The sequence below is a fragment of the Acomys russatus genome, chromosome 21 (assembly GCF_903995435.1).
Source record: "Acomys russatus chromosome 21, mAcoRus1.1, whole genome shotgun sequence".
NCBI lineage: Eukaryota > Metazoa > Chordata > Mammalia > Rodentia > Muridae > Acomys > Acomys russatus.
This window is the reverse complement of record NC_067157.1, coordinates 43,757,002-43,769,296: the sequence shown is the minus strand read 5'-3', so window position 1 is coordinate 43,769,296 and position 12,295 is coordinate 43,757,002. Positions and strand designations below refer to the sequence as shown.

The following is a 12,295-nucleotide window of genomic DNA, read 5'->3' as shown; positions in this document are numbered from 1 at the left end:
ATGAGGGGCAAACATGGTTCATGTCAGGAAGCCCTTTCTTATTTGGTGTTTTCACAGGTCAATGGTGGGGGGCAGGCGGGGGCGGGGGTCCAAAGTCCCCTTAACATGCAAACTCAAGGACTCTAAGAAAATAGATAAATAAACCTTCATAAACTTAGTGCAGGAACATTCCCTCAGCACTCCGTGGTCTTGGGAGCCCTGGGCTCTGCCACAGACAGCAGGTCTTTCTGAATGGCTTTTGTCCTCTTTAGCTAAACCTCCAAGGAGAGATTAAAAGGTTGTTTACAGTCATCCAGTCAGGCCAGCAGGGTTACTCACTAACTGCCCCCCCCATCACATTTGCGGGGCAGAGCGTGGGATAGGGGGTGGGAGGGGGAGGTGTGTGTGTGTGGAATGCATGTCACTGACCACACACCCCACGTTCAGTAGGGAAAAAATGCTGTTATAAAAACGGATGAAAAGTTAATTGCACTTTTAAGTTGGCTTCAAGTTTTGTGAAACTACTAATATTTCCATGATTTTCTGTTTCCGGAACTTGTATCTAATTTATCTTGTTTTTCTGGGGGGCGGGGGAAGCACTTGATGATCATGGCTGTCTCCTCTCACCAAAGCACTTTAACTTTTGTTGTAAGTAATACCAATGTAGAGTGGATAAATACATAAATTAATTTTTTTAAAAGGCAGTTGGTAAGAAACCTTGAATGGCAGATTTGGGCTCTAATGCTTTGCGTCCCCTGCTGCTTAGGGACCACGTGGTAGCCACAGAATACAGGAAATGAGCAGAAAAGCAATAAAATTATAAACCCTGCTCCTTTGAACCAGATACACTTCAGACATATATGAATATACTGCATTGAGAAAGCAGCCACAGCCAGGGAGGAAAAGGAGTAGGCTTTTAACACTGCACGTAGAGCCGACTTCTGATTCTGCTACTTGCTTGCCACGTAACCACAGCTCAAGTAGTAAAACTCCCTGACCTTAGTGGGTCTGCACTGAGATGCTATTTACACCAGCTATCTGACCTTAGCAGACACTCTGGGTGTTCGCTGATTCGCTGATGTCTCACTTGGTTCTGCTGCGAGCGAGCGAGGGTGAAAGCTCATTTTGACAGTATTACGTTGCAGGTTAGGCTTAGTTAAGACCATAAACATGCCAACGAGGGGCTGGAACTCCATTTTGGGTTGTATTAATCTGGGAGTTCAATAGTAAAACCAAAGCATTCAGGAACAGGCCACACTGGAAGGTGGCAGTTGTGGCACCTGAGAGGAGCAGAGAAGAAGGGCATTTGGAGCTGTCCACCCCTCAGGAACATTGCTGTTTTCAATATGCACTCCACTTTCTCCCTTTCCAGTGGGGGTTTGCTTAGCTTTAGACTAAATATCAGCAGGTTGCATAACTTACTGTCAACTAGCTTTGTGTCCAGTCTATAGAAAGAGAAGACTTCCCTACTGAAGGCCAATCGCCAGCTCACCTAACTGGGAAAAGATATTATGGCCACTACCCGAGGCAGATTTTTAACATCAGCTTTCCCTCTGAGCTTATGGTGCCAACGGCATTTTCTCCGTTTTGCAAAAGCAGGGACTTTATGCTAGTTCCTTTCCTGTGACTCAGGCCTTCACAGACACAGGGTGGCGCCCAGATGTCTGATCACTGTATGGTTTTCGCACGTCCCTGTTTTAAATGACAACATCTCCAGCAACACTGGGGCCCAGCATGCTTTCTCTGATGCATATGAAATAGCTCACAAGGAATTTATGTGGAAGCGATGACTGTCATAAATTAGAAGCTCGTTTAGATTTTCATGTGCCTGCTGTCTGCATTTATGACCTAAAATGAAGAGCCTGAAGAATGGACCGGTTTTCAGAGTCATCAGCTAAAATCTCTCTGGGTGATGGGTTGCCATATCTGAAGCAGATTCTTTTTCCTCAGTGGGCTAACAGGCAATGGGCATTGAGGGGAGGAAGCTCTCACTTCTTGTGAGATGACCAGTTCTCACGGCAGCACCCCTTCAAGGAGGGAAAACCAGGTCATAAAAAGAACAACAAAAGGAGAAGAAAACAATCTTTGAACTCTGGTGATCTACAAAAATGAAACATAAGCAAAATATTTTTTTTTTAGCTCATTCATCTCTATGCAGATAATTATAAGAACCTTTTTGACTGAAGCTTGCAATGAGGCGAGAGTGTCAATGGGATGGGCATGCAGTTGGGAACATGTTTGGAAGGGGACTGAATTTAAAAGGGAACAAGATTCCAAAATGTCATGCATGTCTGTTTTCTGAAACAGTAACAACAACAACAAAAAAATTGAATGGAAAAAATTAAAAGCAAGACACGTGACTGTTTCCAGTGAATCCCAAGCGTTATCATTTCCCCGAGGTTCGGTCAAGCAAATATGGCATCTCTGAAGGACAAAAAGCTCAAGGTTGAAGATTAAAGCAAACTGTGCACTCTGGGGTAGAGTGAGGGAAGTATGTATGACAAAGACAATGGAAAGGAACATTTTTAAGTGAAAGACCTAAAGAAGTAAGAGGGTGTGGCCCAGTGGTAGAGTATTTGCTTAGCATGCATGAGGCTGTGGGTTCATGCCCAGTAAGTACCAAATAAGAAAGCCAAATTTAAAAAAAGCCTTATCTCTTTCTGTTAAAACATTGACTTTAGCTTATATTTTCTAACTAATGAGAAAATTATTTTTTCTAATTACACAATTGTACTTACAAAAGTAGCTATGCACAGATTTCTAACTTAACCCTGAACACGTTATTTAGCAGGTATTAAAACTGCCCAGTACTGTCTTCAGCTCTTAGCATGTTAAAAGTATCCAGCTCGCAATACCATTGTTAGTGAACAGCACTGATGTTTGGAGCCGAGCTGGCAGATGAACTGGGCTCAACTCTGACACCAAGACCAGTGTTTTACAAAAGATATGGAGGTCAGAGTACACCGGAGACTGAATGAATGAGTGACAAAGAAAACTCTGATAGTAACAAAACAAAACAAAAACCAGAAAAGTCAAAACACTGTTGCTGAGATCGAGAAAGAGGTAGAAGTGAAGGTTTCTCAACACACCGATAGCATAAAAAGTATTGTAAGGCTTTCAAGAATGGGAAAAGACAGAAAATAAAATCTAGGACGGAAGTCAACACACATGGGAATATTTTCAAAGCCCCAAAGCGAGGAAAGACCCAGAGATTCTCTGAGAACGAGAGGAGGTCATTTGAAGGATGGCAGTGGCCAACCCGTCTTCGTTTCCACAAAAGCAGAACTCGGTTGCATGAATTTAAATTACAGTTATACAGTTCTGGACAAGAACATCCTATTCATGAACGTGAAGGGACCCTGGGAAAAGCGGCCGTGGAAGCCCATTCTTCTCCAGAGGTTCTTTCAGACCTTTCAAAGGGGCTCTGGGCCAGCAGCTCCGGGGGGATTAAGCAAGGTGCCAGGGCACAGCAGTGCCAGCTCCCCCTCACTCTGTCCCCTTTTACATGAGCCATTGTGCAAACTCCAAGTTAGGTGGGAATTCCAGGAGGGGTGTCTATACTTTCAAGTTCGAACTAAGTCACTCTCTGAAAGGAAAAGTTGAACCTTCCCCGGTCCTTCAATACGAAAACTGAAAAGAGAATTATTATACGAGTCATGATAAGTAAGCACTTTGCTTTGCTGTGCACAAGAATCTGTGTGGCAGCTGAGGACATTGCTGAATGCTAACTCCTCTGTTTAAAAAGGTAAAAAAAGAAATATTGAATTGGTTTAATTAAAACAAAGGGGCTTTAATTGAAATTTCTCTCTCTCTCTCTCTCTCTCTCTCTCTCTCTCTCTCTCTCTCTCTCAGAAGTTTCTGGCTGTCCCTAAAAAAAAAAAAAAAAAAAAGTACTTGATAATTGTGATGGTGGACTTTCCATCCATTCATTCCTATTATTTTCATTAACTGAAGAAACATTTCTTTCAGGGCTTTAATGCCCTTCTGCTTCAGACCAGCTTCTTGGAGGTCAAGTGATGAGACGGCTGGGCATGAAGACAGCCAGGCATGAAGACAGCTACTCCTAGAAGCTAGCCAGAGCCCATTCCGGTACACTGGAAGATCGCCTTCATGGTTTAGTCTCAGTTAAAAAAAAAAAAAAAAAAAAAAAAAATCAAACAGCTTCAGTTAGCCACAGGGCAGATGGAAATAAGGAAAAAGGCCCTAGTATAGAAAGAAGGGCGAGAGGTTGGAGGGTGACAGTGGAATGGACCCCAAAGTGATGAGTCAAAGAAAAGAAGGCAGCTTTGCGAGAAAAGAGGCCATGATGCTTTGACTGCACATCCAGAAATGACAAGGCCTTCCTCGGGACCATCCTGGCAACTCACGGACTTCTGGTGGATTCTCAAGAGAACCCTTTTAGTACAGCGGTCCACCGTGGCAGCCCACTTCCTCTTTGCCTCCTCATCCTCCTCCAGCAAGCACCGCCTCAGGTCCTGCTTCTCGGCCTTGCTCAGCGTCCTGTCTGAGGCAGGACGCACGAGCTGGGTCAGGTTCAGGTGGCTGTAGAGACTTCGCTCCACCACGTAGGTGATATTGAATTCGCTCACCGAGGCGCGCCCTCGGCCCCTCCTGCCAGGGAAGCCACAGCCGCCGCCCCCCTTGGGCTTCTGCCGGGGCAGCAGGTCGCAGGTGGTGCCATTTATGCCTTTTCTGGAGGGACGCTGGCAGAGAAAAGTTCTGGAACAGGAGTAATTAGTATCCGTTTTCTTCAAGCGGATTTGCTTACGGATACTCTGAACCTCCTCTAGGGACACCAGGAAGTGGTGCCTACGCCGGTGGTTGTCATAGAAGAAAACTCCATCGGTACTTACCCCGTGACTCAAAGACCCAAGACCTTTCTTCATTTCCCCCTCTGTGAGGGAACGGGATACTTTCTGGGCCTTTTCTTCTTCTGGATATGAGAAGAATGTCCCCATCTTCTTAGGGGGCTTAATCAGACCCCGACTCTCTCCTTTGCTGAAGGTTTTCACTAACTTCCGGCCAGCTCCCCAGGTGTCCAGACTGCTGGATGATGGAGATGGGGTGAGGGAATCCGAATCATCTTCTGGAGGCTTCTCAGGAGAGCCGTCATAGAAAAATGGCTTTTTGTGCACTCCGGAGTAGAGCGCGGATCTTTCATCCAGGGCTGGAGAATTCTCAAACACATGCTCCTCTGCACCTGGAAGGAAGGAAATCAACAGAAGGGCCCCTGTGAGTGAGTGCCCCACAGACCTGAGTGCTCACGGTCAAGGGCAGTGGTCTCCCCGCCCACACTGCAATCTTCTACATAAACATGGCTCATATGCCAGGTGCACACACAACAAAGAAGGCACTCACACTACCTTGTATGGCTTCAAGGAAGCTTAGCCCTAAACATTTGTGAGGTGCAGGGCCTGGTGGCACAGGTCTGGAACTCCAGCTACTGGGACGACAGGAAGGCAAGTTCAAGGTCAACCTGGTCCACTTAATGAGACTCAAGATAAAAGTTTGCTGGTGTTACTATTCATGGCTATAAGCCCAGCCCTTGGGAGGTGGAAGGGGGGAGAATCAGGAGTCCAGAGTTCAAGGCCAGCCTGAGCTATGTGAGAGTCTGAAGCCAAAAACGAAAACAAAAGAGGGGTAGGAATATAGCACAAAGGCAGAGAGGACTTGTACAGCTTTAACATGTGTGAGGCTTTACATCCGAGCCCAGTACTACAAAACTAGGGGTGGGGAACTTGTGGTATCTTTTATTTCCCTTCAAAACAAGTTTGTAGACCAACATGTCCCTTGACTTACTTTTTTTTAAAAGCCATTTGCAAAATCAAGGCCCGTCATTATGACATATGTTAGCATTCCCAGATAATTGCCACCCTGGTTTGGGAGTGCAGCCCTCGGAAGCTAGGACCTGTCTTGCCCATCCTGAAAGGCCCTCCTTTACATCGGCTCTAGTGGCTTTTATAGTTGGAGTCTGATGAATGCCATGTGGCAGACAATGATTTTTTTTATTGGTACATATGCCATTTAAGTGATTAAATCTCCAAGAGAGTTTGGGTGGGGAAAATGCCATAAAGGCCTATACTTACAAACGTGATTGACAAATGGTCTCCAGTTGACTGGCCAAATACAAAAAGCTAGGGAAACGGAGGGATCTCAGCCAGAGAGTCCCATCCACCCAGCCCCGGAGGAAATAGCAAGGGCATTTAAGGGCCTTGACACGCAAGCAACTCACTAAGTGTTCCACTTGGGCTCAGTCTTCCAGGCCTGAAGCTCTCTCTGGGGCCAGGTAGTGAGCCAAGCCCTCTGGAGCCCAATGGAAAGGCCTGGATGTGCTGGCAGGACAGCCAAGTTCTTTTCTGCATGTGTTATGCGAACAGATGTGAGGGAGGAAGTAGGTCAAGCTGTGGGTGTAGTGATCCCAACTGGCTGCATCCCATAATTATAAGGAAACATTGGAGACTTGCAGCTTTCCACCAGCTGAAAGGGGGAGAAAGGAAAAATACAAAGTTCCCTGGAACTGAAGGCTAGCCCTGGGCGTACTAGCTGGGACAAAAGTGACGATGAGTGGGTAAGTGTCAGGGAGGAAGGGAGAGGGAAGGTGATAAAAATGGCACCCATTTCCAAAAGAGTCTAAAAACGGTTACCCTTTTCGAATTGATGGGTATTAGTTATAGAAGGATTCTATAGATGATGCTGGTTCCAGGCTCACTAACGAACTGTTTGAGGACCTTTCAGGAGAGTTTAAAGCAAGGTCCGGGGTCAGACAGGATCTAGCCAGACCACAGACAGTACACAAGTCTGAGGGCTGCTTCCCGTCCCTGCCTCCAGATGTCTGGAGACCAATGGCTTCCCCAGGTAAATACAACAACTTCTAAAGAGTGTTCCCTCTTTCTGGGAAGAAGCAACTGGGCTATGACTGGAGGCCCAGCCTGGTGGCAGAGTCATCCCAGCAGTGAATGAACAAGGCCACCAGGTGGGACAGATCCATGACCACTCTAAGCAACCCTGCAGTCCTGAAGGGCTCCACAGAGGCCTGGTGGGCTTTGCTCACTTCTTTAAGTAGCTGCACTTACCAGTAGTTCAAACATCTCCTGGAGTGTTTTTAGGACAGTTACCAGCAGTTTAAACACCTCTGCCACAACTGGGCCTGGCACAAGCTGGGACACACATGTTCCTGACATGTGTGGCTTTAGCCTGGAAAGGCAGTGCCTGGTAAGGAGCTCTGAGGGAACAGGGAAAGGCCTCCAAAGAGGCTGCGTCAGCCTTTGTGAGCAGGGCCCATGCAGTGTGAGCTTTACTGTCCATGTCTGAGCAGCAGCTCAGAAGCCCAGCCCTGACCGGGGTCCCCTGAATATAGCATTCTTTTCCTAGCCTCTTCTGACAAAAAGGAACAGCTTTACCCTGCAGGAGTGGTGAGTCAGGTGACTAGCCCCCAAGCCCTTCCCTGTCACCTGCTTCACAAGGACATTTATGTCAATGCAGCTAAGATCAGAACACCCAAGGAAAAGTACAGGTGTGGGACCACTTAATGCAAGATACAGCTATACACAAGTTCTGGTTGGTCACAGCTCCAGCATCTTGTCTGTCTGTCTGTCTGTCTCTCCGTCTCTGTCTCTCTCTCTCCCTCCCTCCTCTCTCACAGCACTTACCTATCTTTACCCAATACTCCAATACAGTCACGCTAAGCATTAAGTTAATAAAGAGACAGTTGGAGCCTCTTCATATGCTAAAAGGCACCACACAGAAGCTGAAGATTTTGTATTGGCTTAGAGTGCTGGTGCACTGTGGGGGAGGGACTGCACCTATGGATAATACACAGAAATGGGCGACAACAGGCACAAACCTGGCCGGTGTTTAATACTATCTGGGGCTGCCATGTCAGGATATACCTGCAAAGTCAAGGCGGGGGGTGGGGGGGGGGGGGGGGGGGGGGTGGAGGGTGGTTAGACCAGGTAAAGAATTCTAAAGTCATTAGTTCTCAGGAGTGGTAGGATGCCTCAAGGGGGGCTGGATACCCAGAGGAATTCCATCTGGCTGAGTGACCTTCGGGGAAGGTCCCTGGCTTCTTAATCTCTGTCTCTTCAATGGCGAAATGAGGAAGTGCCTGCTTCTGGTGGGCATGCTAGAGATGGTATATTAAAAGGGAGCGTCAATTCTCAAGTGTGCGGGAGAGTGTCTGGTACGCGGAATGCATCTCGATAAAGGATTATTATGTGCTGCACAACTGGCACAGGCGTGTAGGCAATCAGCGACTTGATCAAATCTCTATAAGTCCAAGGGCACTGGGGAAAAGAAACGCCTCACAGCCCAAATAGTCTGTCCCAACTCCCAGTCTTCTGCCAATAGGAACCTCAGAGAGCCTGGTCGCACCGGAGGCAGACACTCTGAGCTGCACACACTCATGCAAGCACGCATGCTCCATTTGGTGATATGAGTGAGATAGCAAATAGCCCTTCCCAGCTTCCCAGCTCATGGTACACTGGAGCAAAGCTTGCAGCGTAAGTTCATGCAGCCCATCTGTGAGGTGGGCAACACTCAGATGAATTCACACTTAGAAGTCCATTAAAAGTTATATAAGATGATTGCTTTTGGCCTTCAATTGCCTCATTTGGTGCTCTACCATCCCCCCATCCCTCCCTGTGCCCCTCCCCCCAGGAAACAGTTTGAATTGATATACTCTGCAAATTTGGATATGTCAATATGTACCAAAATACCATCCTGGCATAAAGGCTGCCATAGGACAAGCCTCACTGGTGTGTCACTCATCTCATCTCACTGTTGGACAAGACCCAACATTCTGTTTGTCATAGCTGAGATTTGACTTTGGCATGTGCATGAGGTCTGCTTTATGATGCACACTCCGGGTTGAAGGCTGGTGGCTCTGCGAGGTTCTCTACAAAAGCCCAACCTTCCTCGCCATGTTCATGTGTCAGTAAGAGATTCCATCGTGTGAGGGAGCTCAGCATACTCTGCAAAGCAGAAACCTTGGCCAACAGGTATTAAACCATCCAAACAGAGGCCAACATTACAGTCAATTGTAAACATAATTACTATACCAGGGACACTGAAATGCAACCCTCAAGTTAAAGGTAGGCCCACATTTATGAAGTTATCCATCAAGCTTATTTCTCTTGCCAACCCCCCTTTCCCTTTCCACCCCCCCAATTGCTTTACAGCTACCAGTATCTTCAATTTTGTCCTAAAGAATTAAATCAATAGACAACACCAAACAATTAGAAAGCATTAATAATAATAAGGAACCCTTATCTTTGAAAATAAGAGGGAATTTAGTTTTCTGTGTACAACTTGGTTTTATTTACAGAGATCAGAAAGGCCTTTATAACTAATTCTAAAACCCACATGTTAAAATGTTAGAAATTCTTTATAACATAGACATGATATTTTAACAAATAATGCTTTTCTTATTGAAGCTGTCCAGTATTTTTTCCAATTTACTCACTATCAATTTATAAACAAGAGAAACCTTACGGCTGGGTAGGGTTGAGGCAGATCATCACTATGTAGCCCCCAGTACTGCCCACTCAGGGCGAGGTTTGTGGGGATTACAGGCCTTGGGGGTATATGCCTGTATACTCAGGAATATCGAGCTTTGATTTGATCTTTTGGGGGGGGGTCATATTTTTATAGTTTATACATCTTACCATCAATGAAGATGAATACAGTCACAAAATACACCATCATAGTTTTAATTCAAAGGTTAGCATTCAACCTAATGATGCCCAGTCGATGTCTCTGTCAACATTACTGCCTCATCTTCCCAGCTAGCTCTTAAAGACCCCCTTAGAACTGTGGGTCCTCAAAGCCCCTTTGAATAGAGACTTGGGATGGTTTGCTGGAAGAACAAAGCAGCCCCAAGGCTTTGAAGGGATATTAAGTGCCTTGATTGTCAGGCGGCTTTGCTAGACGGATGCGCTACGTATCTGCTCTGCATGACAGCCATTGCATTACCAACTCCAGTCCTTTTCAGGAGACAGGTTTATGCTGAGGACCTACAGGGCTTATATATAGCAGCACAGGCTCCTAATTAAAGCTGTACCACACCTTCCGCTGTCATCATTAGGTCCTAGCCATTTCCCACCGCTGTCACATTGGAAGTACTAAGTGCTCAAAATACTTGACCCCAGGATCCTTCATTCCAAATACCCTGTGCATTGCCCGCTGGCACACAGACAGCCTCAGCGGATCTCAACTCATTTCCTACTTGGAATTGTATTCTGTCTCTACTGAAGTTCTGACCCCAAGTGATTTCTTTTGAAAGAACTAAGGTGAGGTTTGCCCCTTCTCTTCCCCCTCCCCCCCTCTTTTTTTTTTCTTTTTACCTTCTGTGTTGGGCTTTTTCATTTCTTCCACCCTAATTAGTTTCTTTCTGACTCTTCGGGTAGAGTTGACCAGCTTGTGTAACCTCTTAAACTTCACCGACTCCTCCGTCTCATCATCCGATTGTTCTCTTGACTGGTAAAGAAACAGAAGAAAGTTAATCAGTTAATTGCTCCTGAGCTGTGCCATCTCAGCTGGCATAGCTGGCCTCTTAGCCAAGGCCAAACATCCGCAGCTCAGCTGCCAAACTTGGGACATCAACATTCGACATCAACAAATCTACCCAACAGGTTTTACAAAGCCCCACATACCCTCGGATGGTCTAGTTCAGCTGAGAATCAATCCTAGGGGCAGAGTGCAGACCTTGGGCCTTGACTACTGTGGGGGTGTCCATCCCATCATACCACTCCCTGAGTCTTTCAAGCAGAGTCCAGCAAGATTTTCTCCCTAAGCTGGCCCTGTAATTCCTGTTACACTGCTGTGGTCTGGGCCAGGCTCTCCTCTGTCTCCAGGCTGTTGAACATGGTCATCAACCACTTCTCCAAACTGAAATTCTGTTGACTTTTTCCAGCACTCCCTCCCCCCCCCCACACACACACAAAAAAAAAGAAGACAAAAAGAAAAAAGGAAAAAAAAATCAAAACCAGCAGGCAGAAAAGGGGAAGTAATGAAGGAAGGGGGAAAAACAAAAACCTTCTTTCCTATTTGTTGGAACTGCTTGCCACATCATAGGCATTCCTTCCACCCCCCCCACCCCCCAGCTCCTTCTGAGGGCTCAGGAGGCAAGGAGGATAGCCCCACATTCCTTCAGAGAGACGAAAGGGCTAACCTTTACAGCCATACAGTACAGTCCATATTCTCCTCATCTCATTCCATTTTGTAGTAATTCAAGTGTGCTCTGGCCCAGCTGTTTTCCCTCAAGTATCAAACATTACAGAGGGTGAAAAAAAAAAATCTCTCTTCATAGCAGTGACCCAGGCTAAAAACAATCCTTTCCTTGTGAACGGAAAGAGGGCTTCATTTCCAAGTCCATTCCAAGGGTCAGGACGCAGCTTCCTCTGCTCTATCTGTTCACAATGCAAGAGAGCAAAGGAAGTTTCCCACCAGAGCAGCCTGTGGCATGCTGCACCACCAGGCCAGCCAGGTGCCTGGACTTTTGGGGAGCACCTCAGCCTCAGAATACTGCCCCCCAAGGAGCCAGCTAATCCCGAATATCCTGGCAGCAGTATCCCCTCAGATCCTCACTGCAACTCTCAGGGAGAGAGATGACTCAACAGCCCTCCCCAGCAAAATAAAAACAAACGCCATCTCCAATTTGAGGCCAATGAGGGGACTTTTTCCCCCATGAAAAGCTCTCCCTAATCTCAATTTTATAGGCAATAAAATAGGTAAAAAAGAGAATAGCAAGAAGAAGAGGGGTTGAAACCTTCTGGATTACTTAGAAGTGATGCATGCTGGGAGTGCACAGATATTTTGCTCAGTGCGATATGGTATTCTCTTCTGGATAGCCTTGATCCACTTTCCTTGGAGATTGCAGCCTTCAGCCACTGTACTTTCCTTCTGCCTGCCTATCTACAAAGGATTTGCTCACTGACAGTATATATATATATATACCTCTGAGCAAATCAGACAGGAGCATTCTTCAGTCTTCCTGTCTGTGAAGTGAGTCAATATTTGTGTCCAACTTCTCTAAAATTCCTAGGAAAATACTGCCTGCAGATCCACACCTGGAGTCACTTACTGTCAAGCTGGAGGGATGGCTCAGTGGTTAACAGCACTGACTGTTCTTCCAGAGGACTTGGGTTTGATTCCCAGCACCCATGTGGCATTCACAACTGCCTGTAACTTCAGTTCTAGGGGATCTGGCGCGCGGGCATGTGCATACACACACACACACACACACACACACACACACACACACACACACACACAGACAAAACACTAATGCACATAAAATCTTTTTTTTTTAAAAAAGTTG

The 12,295-nt window shown here is 46.3% G+C and overlaps 1 protein-coding gene across 7 annotated transcripts in view; it reads right to left on the bottom strand.

Annotated features, from left to right (window-relative positions):
* The window catches only part of Sash1 (SAM and SH3 domain containing 1), a 350,942-nt gene that overhangs the window by 20,567 nt on the left and 318,080 nt on the right, over positions 1 to 12,295 (bottom strand). For 4 of the 7 annotated variants that reach the window (XM_051164247.1, XM_051164248.1, XM_051164245.1 and 1 more), the window contains 2 exons: positions 10,320 to 10,452; positions 4,347 to 5,179 (listed from right to left, as the gene is read on the bottom strand). In XM_051164247.1, the coding sequence (XP_051020204.1) occupies positions 4,347 to 5,179; positions 10,320 to 10,452 (966 nt within the window). The remainder of the gene's footprint in view (positions 1 to 4,346; positions 5,180 to 10,319; positions 10,453 to 12,295) is intronic. The other 3 variants (XM_051164249.1, XM_051164250.1, XM_051164252.1) reach the window with 1 other exon arrangement.